This window comes from Ahaetulla prasina, chromosome 7, assembly GCF_028640845.1.
Source record: "Ahaetulla prasina isolate Xishuangbanna chromosome 7, ASM2864084v1, whole genome shotgun sequence".
Lineage (NCBI taxonomy): Eukaryota > Metazoa > Chordata > Lepidosauria > Squamata > Colubridae > Ahaetulla > Ahaetulla prasina.
The window spans coordinates 65,522,016-65,535,864 of NC_080545.1; the positions used below are offsets into that span (position 1 = coordinate 65,522,016).

The 13,849-nt window shown below is 35.6% G+C and overlaps 1 protein-coding gene across 1 annotated transcript in view; it reads right to left on the minus strand.

Moving 5' to 3' along the window:
* Window positions 1–13,849, minus strand: part of SREBF2 (sterol regulatory element binding transcription factor 2) — a 43,210-nt gene that overhangs the window by 9,290 nt on the left and 20,071 nt on the right. The window contains exons 5-15 of the mRNA XM_058190021.1: window positions 10,666–10,890; window positions 9,924–10,038; window positions 9,527–9,708; window positions 8,294–8,486; window positions 7,399–7,580; window positions 5,984–6,257; window positions 5,482–5,651; window positions 4,754–4,922; window positions 4,328–4,448; window positions 3,546–3,655; window positions 203–335 (exon numbers count right to left, since the gene is read on the minus strand). Of these exons, the coding sequence (XP_058046004.1) occupies window positions 203–335; window positions 3,546–3,655; window positions 4,328–4,448; window positions 4,754–4,922; window positions 5,482–5,651; window positions 5,984–6,257; window positions 7,399–7,580; window positions 8,294–8,486; window positions 9,527–9,708; window positions 9,924–10,038; window positions 10,666–10,890 (1,874 nt within the window). The remainder of the gene's footprint in view (window positions 1–202; window positions 336–3,545; window positions 3,656–4,327; window positions 4,449–4,753; window positions 4,923–5,481; window positions 5,652–5,983; window positions 6,258–7,398; window positions 7,581–8,293; window positions 8,487–9,526; window positions 9,709–9,923; window positions 10,039–10,665; window positions 10,891–13,849) is intronic.

The following is a 13,849-nucleotide window of genomic DNA, read 5'->3' on the forward strand; positions in this document are numbered from 1 at the left end:
AGATACCCAATTCTGAAAAGTTTTGGGTTAATTTAGAAACTATTTGAAGAAACAAGTTATAATTTAGTTTCATGGTACCCAACAGAGATTTGTGATATGTTGATGGGAGAGTAAAGTTAAAGATTAGGAAGCTTTCTATTTTATTATGTCCCTTTTAGATTTCAGATACACAATTATACAAATAATATAAAAGACCACACACTCCATCATCTCCAAGCATTTAGGAATTCGTTCCACGTTGATAAACTGAGATTTCACAGCTGTATCATCACCCTTGAGCCAGCTGATTATCATTGTGATTGTTGATGACCACCATCTGCAGACTACATCAGGACCTACAAAAAATGAAAGATTGTTAAGGGCCTTATCTCTCTTTCTCCAAAAAACGATTCCAGCCTTTCAAATGAATTCAGTTGAGGGAACAAAAATAGAGCCAAGAGATAACACTGGAGAAAATGTAGCTTTATTTCTTCGTTCTGTTGTTCTATATTCCATTTTCAATCTTGTGGACATTATTTACAATTCTGAGGTCATACTGTGGATGTTGAAGCAAAAGAGCTACTGAGGGGTTTCTCCATTCATTGATTACTGGCAAAGCTACTGTGTTTCCCCGAAAATAAGATAGGGTCTTATTTTCTTTTGACACCCCCCCCAAATAAGGGCTTGGCCTTATTATCGGGGGGGTCTTATTATTTTGAGGGTGCAGGAAGTGGCGAGGGTGGGACTGGATGTCCCGTCGCTGCTGTCACCTTCCCTCCCTGTTCTTTGCACCAGCCAAGCGGCCCAACATGTCTCACCCCAACCCAATGGCAACAGCTGCTTCCCTTCCCGCCGTCTCTTTATCATATGTCCCCATAGACGGACAGTGAGTCCGGAGCCGCCCTCCAAGCCTCGAGGATAAGTGATGGTGGCGGTTATACCGGCAGACCGGGGGAACCAGCACACTCACCAGCGGCGATCCTAGGTTGGGAGGAATCGTTGCCTGCACCCATGGAGAATTTCTGTGAACGAGTTGGCCCCAGATTCGCTGCCTCTGCGTTAAGTCCTCTGGGCGGTGGCAGTTGTACCAGACTTGCCAGGGGGTACCAGCGCAATCATCCGCAGAGTGCAGGTTTCAATGGGGGATAAAAGCCTTAAACTGTCTAATATTGTTCCCCTCTCCTTCTGTGTTGGAAAATCCAAGCTGCTGATTGAATTACTGGATCAAACTTTTCCACATCTCTTCGGCTGAACTGGGTTGAAAAACGAGCTCAGCCAAGCAGAGGAAGCAGGGCCAAGGAAGTTCTAGCAATTCAGTCTCTGGCAATAGGATTGAAAATAACCCAGTGCTTGGATTCTCCAAGCAATGCACTTGGAATACTATTTTTTATAGAATGTTCCAGAAAAATTTAGAAAACAGGTTGTCATAGCATTCATCTTCAGATCATAGCAGGGAAGACTATACTGATTATTATGCTTTATTAGAGAAAAAGTATGTGATTTACTGAATCACTAAAAATTTCCCTGTGTTAAGGTGACTAGCATGAATAGTGATAATCATAATAAATAGAGGCGTTTATAAATAAAGGCAGAAAAAGGGGGATTGGCCAGACCTATTGTCTGTTTTATTTCTTGAATTTGGTTCAATAAGACTGCAGTTGTTTCTTTTTAGCATTAGAAAGAGCTATTAGACTGAAAAAGCATGTACTCTACCAATATTTCAGAAAAATATATTGGCCAAATACATAATTAATCAAATACATTTAATCAAATGTATGCTGATTATTAATATACAGTTGAATTGTTTTTTTTTTTTTTTTTTTTTTTTTTTGTTCAAAAAGTTTTTATTAGTCAAAAAAGGTTTATACAAATACATATCAGGTATGGTAAATTTTCATTTTTCTTATCTAAAATAAGAATTTTACTCAAATTTTTTAACACATACAACAGCCATAAGGCAAGCAGGTGACACGAAGTAGTTTTTTTTTTTTTTTGACAGTTGAATTGTTTTTAACTGCATGTATACGGAGGTTATATAATACTAGCTGAATACTTGTGCTCTGCTTCGAAACGATGTGATTGGGCTTGATAAATCGACACTTAGAATTTGAAAATTAATGAGTAGTTACGATCAGCCTTTCCTCTCCCCTTCTCAGGCTAGCCCCACAGAAGTCTCTCCTCTCCTTTCCCCTTCTTTCCCTCTGACTTGCCCCATAGATCCCCTCCTCTCCCCTTCTCTTCCTCAGGCTGGCCCCACAGAAGCCTCTCCTGTCCTCTCCTCTCCCCTTCTCTCCCTCAGGCTAGCCCCACAGAAGCCTCTCTTTTCCCCTTCTCTCCCTCTGACTTGCCCCATAGATCATCTCCTCTCCCCTTCTCTTCCTCAGGCTGGCCCCACAGAAGCCTCTCTTCTCTATCCCCTTCTCTCCCTCAGACTAGCCCCACAGAAGTCTCTCCTCTCCTCTCCCCTTCTTTCCCTCTGACTTGCCCCATAGATCATCCCCTCTCCCCTTCTCTTCCTCAGGCTGGCCCCACAGAAGCCTCTTCTGTCCTCTCCTCTCCCCTTCTCTCCATGAGGCTTGCCCCACAGAAACCTGTCCTATGCTATCCCATTCTCTCCAGAGTTATTTTCAAGTTGGGAGGGGGAGTAGAATGTCTAACTAATTAGCATCAGAGCATGTTATAATAATATAGAAAATACTAATGCTCTGATGGTCATTTTGAAAAATCCTTTCTTAGTGAGCACCTCGAAGCCAAGAGGAACATACATGGGAAATTTCAAGTTTGTAGGCTTTATGGTTCTGGAGATTTTGTGATTAATGCATGAGTGGTTTTTGCTTTTATATGTATAGATAAATGTAAAGTACATGAAAAGAGCACTGCGAGCCATCTTGAACTGTGAGATGGGCGACAAATTTAATAATAATTCAAACATCCACATCTGCTTATCCAAGTCCACAGAAGGACTCAGTAGGTGGATAAAAATGCCAATTCCAGTCTGAATATTTAGTTGAATATGTGATATTATTATTATTATTATTATTATTATTATTATTATTATTATTATTATTATTATTATTATTATTATTATTATTATTATTATTATTAATATTATTAATATTAAAAAGATAAAAGCAGAGTTACCGACACATCATTTCTATCAAGCTAGTCTATCAATTATCACCTAGCAGCATGGGTGAAATAATGAAGTAGGTCACTCTATCAGCTAAGACTTAGGCTTTGTTTTTAAATCTAATTATAGTATTAAATTATTATCATAATGCTGAATTTGCTTTCTTTCCTTCCTTTTACCTTTTTCCTGTGTTGTGTTTAGTTGTTAACTACACTGAAGGGAGGCAATGTATTTTTTAATGATATATATAGTGTAGACCTCTCTGATAAATCTTGAAATTGAACAGTGGATAAAAAAGCAAAATTGAATATAAAAGATTTAATACAAGAAAAATATCAACTGTGCACTGAATAAGTGCAGATATATTTAGGATGAGAGAAAAAAGAAAGATGAAGACAGAAAACCACTGAACAAGTCCTGTATCTTTCACACATACCTAAGGAAGACTTCAGCACAGAATTTCCAGAAAAAGGTGGTATCTCACTTCCCAAAGAATCCACAAAAGAACTTAGTAATGTCAAGTATTCCAAAGCATTAGCGAATTCACTGCAAGTACAGAGTCAGACTTTTAGTAGTTAGGACAATGTATCATATTTTTACAATGAATTGTAACAAACTAAAGTTGTATTTTAACACACTTTTTAAGGATGATTCTCTGCACAAAGAAGGTATCACATTCACACCCACATTCTGAAAGGCAACAGATGTTCACCATGGTAATCTCATTCTTGCAGCATTGTGATAATTTTTTGTATGGCTTTCTCCCAACAGAGATGAATCTTGCCATGAACATTTCAATGATAAGCATAGCCAAGATGGTAAAATTGATAATGTTGGGCTTCAATCCCAAATAATTTGGTCAATGGATGAGAATGATAGCAAATGATAAAAAACCTTCTTACTATCAACCATGGTACATGCTACTTTATATACTTTTTATGCTAATCTGTTTTTTACAATTTCGACAAACTGTTTAGAGAAACTGTACTATGTTGTATATCCAATTAGTACTGTGCATGGATACAATCTAAGTGATGTATTATGAGAAAAGGAGTATTCATATAGGTATGTCCTGTATCATATTGCTTAAAATTGGGCAGCTGAAATATATATTGCCATTCTGCCTCCAATGTTGAACTATCAGTTTTATTAGAACACTTAAGGAGAATCCTTCAATATTTCCAAGAAAACTGCCACTAGGACACAAATATGGCTCACCAAGGTGCTTCATCATCATGGCTTGTAGCCACTTTGGGAATCTGAGGTTTCACAATGGATTCAACAGCTCTCTCCAGTAGGTTCTCACAGAATGCCTGGTGTACCTGTGCAATGGGATCAGCTATATATGCGAAGGCAAAACAATCAGTTTATTATTTTATTCACAAGTCCAACAACAAATACTTCAGGAGTGTAAGCCTTTCTTTCTTTCTTTCTTTTGTTTTTAGATAGAAAACTGTATTGCAGAAAGAATGCCAGCTTATGGAAAACTGTCCTCTTGATTGTTTTCACACATTAACATTAACAGTTTTTAAATCAAAGCATGTATAAAGCTAGCAGGAGAAAGAAAATGCATACACATAAGGATTGTCCACTATACTGGTAACAAGCTTAAAGAAAATATATTCTCTAGCTACTGATCTTCACCTGGGTTCCTCTGAGTGGAGTACAGACTATCCTTAGCAGCAGCTTTCACTGTCCAGCTCCGTTCCACAAAAAATTTCTGCCCCAAAGGATGGCACAACCAGCGTAAGGAGTCAGGGATGTCATTATGCTCAGAAGTACACAAGCTTTGAGCTTGACTTAAGAAATAACTCTGAGAAGAAAACATGCAATATTTGACTGAAAGTTAGCAATCTATGGATAAAATTTTTAGTGTACCAACACAGAAGTCACATTCACTTATTTTAGATGCAAATCCAGAAAAATAATTTAAATAGGCCACAGTATTTAACCGAATACAGGTAGTCCTCACTTGGGAGCCACTTGACTTTATGCCCATATTCTGTAGCGCCTTTCCATGGCACACAACTTTCATAGCATCTGCACACACATGCCTGCCCATACTCCATAGGGCCCACACATGGCATCCACCCACATGCATGTACTTCTTAATGCCCACCCATTCATTTGCCTGGGATGCAGTTTCAATAGCAAAAGTAAGCACTTCTGGATTCCTGCCTCTTCCCATGTCAGTCATATGAGATCCTCACTTAACAACAAAAATGGAGACTAATGAGATTGCCTTCACTAAATGATGCAGTACTGTGACATCACACTTTACAACTACACTGCTTAGCAGTGGAAAGTCTGCCCCCAATTACTGTTGTTGAAGACTACCTATACTGCTAAGTGGCTCAAAACAATCCACGCACCGCCAGGAAGCCCAGCTTGCCACCATAGCGAGTCTTCAGGCCAACTGCAGCAGTTAGATGAATCTCTGCCAGGGTACTTGGTGAAATCTTCTCCTCTGCACATTCTGCCAGGTTTACAGCACACAACGCCATGTGCAATCCTGAGTAAGCTGAACTGGACGGAAGCTTACCTGCAACAGAAATTTAAAAAATATCATTTGTACCATGTTGTGAATCACCCTGTACAAGTGATGCACTGCATGGTTTCATCTAAAAAAGCTCTTTTAGCTACTGAAACTTAGTACCATTCATACATCACAGTATCGCACAATACCCTATTGTGCAAAATCTTGCATTACCAAAAATAAGGAGCAGTCTGGAGATTCTAAGATGTAAAATTCATTAAAAAGCAAACCTTTTTTTATTTTGCAAAGAAAACTACATGAAGTAGGCAGCCATCAGGAATCCAGCTTAACCTGAGCGAATCTACCTTTTAAACCACTGTTATTTTTTTTTCATCTACCTGTAATATGGAGTTGATGAAGTTTATGATACACTAATGCTGCATCTCGCGCACTAGTCTTGGCTTCATCTTCAAAGCCAAGAGCCGTCTCTGTTGCTCGTCTCCGCTGTGATGTCCTCTTTAGCAGCCAACGTACTAATCCCAATTTTTGGAGACTATAACGAATAATGTTCCAGGAAAGGCTACAGATCAAATCAAAACGAGAAGTAGGCAACGCTCGGCCCAGGGCAGAAAGACAGATCTGGAAATTTGATGCTGCAGCAGCAAAGTCCCCCTGAAAACAAAAGAAGAAAAACATGGGATAAAGTTGAATAATGGAATTTGAGTGTCTCATCACTTCCTAATTTTCAGACTATTCTGAGTCATCTTGGAAGAAATTTATTTTATTCTCCATTTTCACTCATTTTTAAGTTTTCTTAATTCTTTTTTACAACCTCATTTGTCACTCAGATTTTGGAGAGTCTAGTAAACCAACATTTGTCTCCTCAGCTACTGATAAACTAGCTAAATCGCCATTGTATTTAAATATACCATAGACTTTTTCTCACTTTTCTCTCTTCCTCATCTGCATCAACTTACTTGAACTATGACATATCAAGAAACGCAAAAAATCTGGATCTGTATTATCTTGAAATCCTGTTAGATTTCATGTCCAATTCAGTTAAACTTCAAGTCTCAGTCCAGTTAAACAAATATTCAACCACATAATGGAAAAGAAATAATTTACTCTTTCCGATTAAAACTAGCATTTAGACACAGAAGAAACTGTTCTGTTCCACTCAAAAAAAACCCACAAAACAACCCTCGCCTTTAATTTCAATAGTAAAATACAATAGGCTTTTTATGTTCATCAACTATTTCAAAATTATTTTTTCAAAATATAACCTATAATCCCAGTATTAATATTGCTCCCCTTTCCCATTTAGAACAACTCTATATTTACAAATGGATTGCAAATTTCACAGTACATTTTTATTTTGTTCAAATACATTATCACACATAAATAAAAGTTGAACAGTTAAACAGCACAATAAAATATTGTTCTTTTTACTGGACAGATTACTTTTAGCTTGCATGCAATTAACGAAATCTATAGAAATCTGTTCACCTTTATCATTCATTTCAATTCTAGAATTCAACCTTATTCCCCCTACAAAAATTACCTACCTATAGAACAGAAGTAGAGTTTAATCCAAAAATGATCTGCATGGTTCTCCCAAGGGGAGGTGCTTTAAGAACCCAAAGTTCAAGAATTTTGATAGTAGAATAATAAGATGTAAACCTAAATGTTTAGTAGTTCGAGACTTGTTCTACATTATAAAATATTCACTCTTTAGGTTATACAAATTTCAATTAATGCAATACAAATAAATGAGCACAATAACATTTACTCTCAAAGCAATGAACTGTCTCACCTTAGCCAAGTCCAGGTCTGCCTGTTTCCGATGCCGCCAAAAAGTCACAGAAGAACGGGAATGCAGTCGTGTTACTGGCTCTCCATGCACTAACAGTTTTATGAATACACTCAAGATAATGACACCATTCACAAGCCACAAGATCAAAGTGGGCATCATCCAGCCAAACCAGCCACCTGATTCTAACAGAATTAATCATGTCAAAAGACATAAATCAGATAAGAAATAACAGTTCACACCTTAAGATAATCATTCTTGGGAAAACCTTGATTATGTAAAGATCATGCTAAGTTTAATCAACTTGCTTTCTTCTCATCCTATTTATTCTTCCCTGAATTAGTACTATTTCCCATGCAAAACTCCCACCCTAAGTATATAGATGCAAGAAAATATCATTTTACACAAGATACAAATGTTCAGAAAAAATACACAACTTACATAAATCAAAAACCTTTTTCAAAATAAGAACCTAACATGATTCAATCCATCCCGCAAAACAAATACAACATGTATGCTACAATTAAAAAACCTGAAATCCCTACAACACACAGAAAAAACAATAAAATCCTCACAAATGCACAGGTAAAATATAGATTCCATACAGGTAAAGAAACCAAGTAACATACATCTCAAAAACTCACAATCCTTTTGTACGTAAGTACCCTTATCTGAGTTAGAGAAATAAGAATGATATGGATAGTACTATCCAGTACAATTACCGTATTTATAAATTATCACAATAAAATTGTAATCAGCTTTTAAAACAGAATATTCCAGAATATATCATTATCCAACAGATCATCATCTATTGCTTTCTTCCCCTTTCATCATTTTGTTACTGTACTTGTCTTTTAAAACAATAAAAGATATCAATTGAGCACTATTGAAAATATACCTTGTTTTATTGCTTGTATATTTCTCTCAGAACCATGATGCACTGTGCTGTAAGTGTCTGATGTTTCTTTGCCATCCAAAAAAGATGTTAAAGGATTAAAGGAGAGACAGAGGAATGTGAGAGCACAAAGCAGCATCCGTGATCGATCAACCATTCCAAGAGCAGCAGGTGGAGAATCAGGTTCATCTTTAACCTAAGTCAAGAGTATGGAAGAGTTATTTCTGAAATATTTAAGACAATTGTACAAGGCTGAATTTTCAATATCTTCTTTATAGCAGATTTATTCTTCTTAGATTGTTTTATAAAATGTTCCACTATTACAAAATCCCCCCAAAGGTCACTGAATTGGAAATAAAAGAAAGTCTATAGATCTATTTATACTTTTCTCCAAGTGATGGATTTAAACTTTCTCCAAGTGATGGAGAAATTTAAACTGTAAACATTTACAATTTACTAAAATCACCTTTTATTTCAAATGTTATAATGAGACTGATCTTGATTTGTCTAAATATGCTGCTAAAGATCATGGAGCAATCTATGAACTAATCTATGTACTAATGATACATTACATCATACATGCAAGTACAAGAAGTCCTCATTACATTCAAGTATAATGCCTGTCTGTTACCTGACACTCACCCAAAAAAATCTGAAAAACTTTATCTTTGTTGTAATTTATCCATCCATTCCAGGCCATTTCAATTTGAAGTTTCAATCTAAAATTACCCATATACCATTTCTCTTGCAGATGCCTCTGTTTATTTTATTCTATCTCAGACTTGCACCCAAAATCCTGTTCAATGCAGTTATGGTATATCTCCAGCATTTTGGCAAGCCACTAGATCAAAGCAGGATACACTGATATTGTGAAAGCTGTACCCTTTTGAATGTTCTTGTTTATTGGGCTTTATGATTTCTTTGATATAAAGCAAAATATTGCCCTGCGTGTTATTGTACTTTTAATGGACTTTGGTACAGATTTCTCATGTTTCTCATTGTTCACGCACACACACGCACGCACACACACACACACACATTTTATGATATTCCTTTATTCGTGTGTCTGATTTTAGTTGTGTTACCCATTGTGTGATTTTTTGTAAAAAAATCAATTAATATTTGGGCTTCGAATCGCACCTTCCTTTTAAAAACCGTAATCTATTATCTGATTTTAATGGGAAGTAGATGACATATCTCCATCTGAATCAGCATGCATGTAACACCAATAGCTACCTTTGCATCATCCAATAATGGACTTCCCGGTTCTGAATCAATTGAATAAGGAGAAAAGCCTGCTGGTGATCCTGAGTCAGAAGCTGGAGGAGACATCAATAGAGCATTTTGATTGAATTCGTCCATCTTCAGATCCACATCATTGTCCACTAGACTGCTTAAGTCAAAACCCTTCAACAACTCTGTGAGAAAAGATCACACAGATTAATTATTCCATTCACAGTACCTCGTGTAATTAAATAACCTCTTATCAATTCTACATTGATAGCCGCTAAAAGCATAATCAATAAAAACATCAATCAATGCAAGGGGGCATGAAATCATTTAATTAACAACCTTGATAGTACCTGCTTCACTTAAATTAAAACAATGGAATGTAATATTTAAAACACTTAACTGTTTTTCTGGCTAGACAGCTTAAGGATCATATTCTCCTGTCGCAATTTATGATTAACCTGCTGTAGATATTTAATGTAGTCAATAGCCTTCCTCAATACACCAGATTTGTGCATCTGAAAAGAATGCATATGATTATTTATTCAGCTATTATTATTTAGCTGTTAGCACATTTTTATTTAATAGTAAAGGTTTTCTTAAATTTGTGTATGTGTGCAGGATGCATATAGTTATCTTGAGGTAAAGATGGGCAGCCTATAAATTTTACAAACAAACAAACAAACAAATAAATAAATAAGAGAACCAGTTTGGTATAGTGGTTAAGGTGCTGTTCCGGAAGCCAAAAGCCTGTAAGTTCTAGGCCTCCCTTAAACATGAAAGCTGTTTGGGTGACTTTGGACCAGTCATCCTCTCTCAGATCAATCCACTTCAAAGAAGTTGTTGTTATAGGGAAAGTAGGAAGCAGAGGTATTAGGTATGTTCACTGCTCTGAGTGATATGTAAAAAGAGCAGGATAAAATTATAGCTCGTCACACAATCAGCAAGATATTCAGACTGGATTTGGCATTTTTAACCACCTATTGAGTCCTTCCAAAAATTACAGTTGTTGTTGTTGTTTAAATATTTAATTTAATGGAAATGGACACAAACAAGAACATTAAATAGCATGTAAACTGCAAACATGACAAATAGATTTGTAGCTATTGCAAATATTTTTGCTTTTTCAACTAAGCAATTCTTACTTTAGCATCTGTTCCCATGACTAGATCTTTCAGTTCTATGATCTTGTCATTTATAGATGATCGATATCTTTTCTCAATAATATTATGAGTTGTTCGCCTTTCTCCTTCCTTTGGTGGTTCTGGCTGCTTGGTGTTATTAGGCACTTGTTTAATGGGCATCTTCTCTTGACCTCCCATCATCATAGGCATAGTTGTCAAGATGGCCCCATTGCTACCAACTAAGGTCTAAAAAGTCAACAGCAGAAATCAAATAGCAATTAATTTTTCATGTAAGATCTCTGACATGGTTTTCATATGTACAGTTAAGAAAAAGATTTAAAGTAAACAATAACATATTTAGAATTGAAGACAGAATTTGAAACTGGATTATGGGCAAATGATGAATATGTAATAGCTAAAATGTATAAGCTTTTACTGAAATTTGAAATGAAAACAAATTAAACTGCATATGATAAAATGGGCACTGCTTATAACATACAGATGCAACAAAGAGAAAGCATGTGACTGAAATGACTGAAATTCATGTTTATAAAAAGAGAATTTATATAAAATGATGTACCACTGTATATGAATGATACCAAAAAAACTATCTAGAATGCATATAGATATTTCAAATCTATGTTGGAAATATGGAAAATATGAAGGGTTGTTTTAGCATGCTTGGCGGACTTGAAAAAAGCTAGTAAATTTTGGATTCTAATGCATATAGCAATACAAAAATTTTAAAGTTTAATATTCAACTGACACTAGAACTTTCTTTTTTTTTTTTTTTTTATAAAAAAGTTTTATTTTTACAATCTTATCAAATAATTCATCCAATGTACAGTTATATACAATTAGTCGGGCCTGTCCAGTCACCACCCCCCTTTTTAACCTTCTTCCCTCTTCTACCTTCTTTTACTTTCCAAACCTTCCTCTCCTTCTCTTATCTACCTCCTCTCCTCCCTCCACCCTACACTCTTCTCCCTCTTCTACCCCTCTTCCTTCCTCTTCTCCTCTTTCCTACCTCCTACTCTCTCTTTTTTCCCTCCCCACCATTCTAAAATGGCAACTGGTCAGACCCGACCCTACATTAATTATATTTATACATCTTCAATAATCCCTGTACATTAACCATCACTCCATCACTAACCTCAACCCCCAATTCCTTCCCTTTACCCCCACCCCCACCCCGACTTCCCAGAACAAAATGCAGGGTATCAAAACTAACAATCATAATCTAAAATAATTCCTAAATTATAATCTCTAGTCTCTCCATGCTTATTCACACTCTCAATTCCCCTCTCCTTCAAAAATATATCTAATACAAATTATTTCCTAAATTTACTCATATGCTATTTGATATTTTTTTATCTGATACTTATTTTGAATATAATCAATCCACATTTTCCATTCTAAAATATATTTTTCTTGTGTATAGTCTTTCAAGTAAGCAGAAATTTTGCCATTTCTGCCAGATTTGATTCTTTAAGAGTCCATTCTTCAATTGTAGGTAATTCTTCTTTCTTCCAATATTGAGCAATCAAAAGTCTTGCGGCTGTTATTAAGTTCAGAATCAATTTAGTCTCTATAGCTGTACAATCCATAATTATTCCTAGTAAAAGAACTGCGGGTAAACTTAATCTTCTTTTTCAAAATATTCTGCATGATCCACCATACTTTAATCCAAAATGCTTTAACTTTTTTGCAAGTCCACCATATATGATAATAAGTAGCATCTTCACAATCACATCTCCAGCATTTAGCCTGTACATTAGGATACATACATGACAATTTTTGGGGTCTAAATGCCATCTATAAAACATCTTATAAAAATTTTCTCTCATATTTTGCGCTTGTGTAAATTTAACATTCCTCACCCAAATTCTTTCCCAAGTTTCCAACATTATTGGTTGCTGAAAATTTTGTGCCCACTTAATCATACAATCCTTAACCAAATCAGTCTCTGAATCTATTTCTACTAATACATTATACAACCTCTTAATATGCTGTTGACCTTGATCTCTCATTTGTTTTAACAAATTATCCTCAATTTGCTTAACACCTATTTTTTGATCTAATTTCCATCTAGCTTGTAGTTGTCCATACGAATTCTTAGAGCAAATTCCATATTTCTGTATTGTATCAAAACTATTTCATCCTCTGTCTTTTCCATTTTACTTTGAAATTCAGCCATTTTATTTTCTAATTTTAAATTACATTGCTTAATTACTTCAACCTCCTCTTCTAATAAAATCACATTCGTTGCCAAACTTTGTACTGCCATTACAAATCCTTCTTTAACTTCTTTATTTCCCACTTGAATTTCTGAAAGCTGTTTGGGTGACTTTGGACCAGTCATCCTCTCTCAGATCAATCCACTTCAAAGAAGTTGTTGTTATAGGGAAAGTAGGAAGCAGAGGTATTAGGTATGTTCACTGCTCTGAGTGATATGTAAAAAGAGCAGGATAAAATTATAGCTCGTCACACAATCAGCAAGATATTCAGACTGGATTTGGCATTTTTAACCACCTATTGAGTCCTTCCAAAAATTACAGTTGTTGTTGTTGTTTAAATATTTAATTTAATGGAAATGGACACAAACAAGAACATTAAATAGCATGTAAACTGCAAACATGACAAATAGATTTGTAGCTATTGCAAATATTTTTGCTTTTTCAACTAAGCAATTCTTACTTTAGCATCTGTTCCCATGACTAGATCTTTCAGTTCTATGATCTTGTCATTTATAGATGATCGATATCTTTTCTCAATAATATTATGAGTTGTTCGCCTTTCTCCTTCCTTTGGTGGTTCTGGCTGCTTGGTGTTATTAGGCACTTGTTTAATGGGCATCTTCTCTTGCCCTCCCATCATCATAGGCATAGTTGTCAAGATGGCCCCATTGCTACCAACTAAGGTCTAAAAAGTCAACAGCAGAAATCAAATAGCAATTAATTTTTCATGTAAGATCTCTGACATGGTTTTCATATGTACAGTTAAGAAAAAGATTTAAAGTAAACAATAACATATTTAGAATTGAAGACAGAATTTGAAACTGGATTATGGGCAAATGATGAATATGTAATAGCTAAAATGTATAAGCTTTTACTGAAATTTGAAATGAAAACAAATTAAACTGCATATGATAAAATGGGCACTGCTTATAACATACAGATGCAACAAAGAGAAAGCATGTGACTGA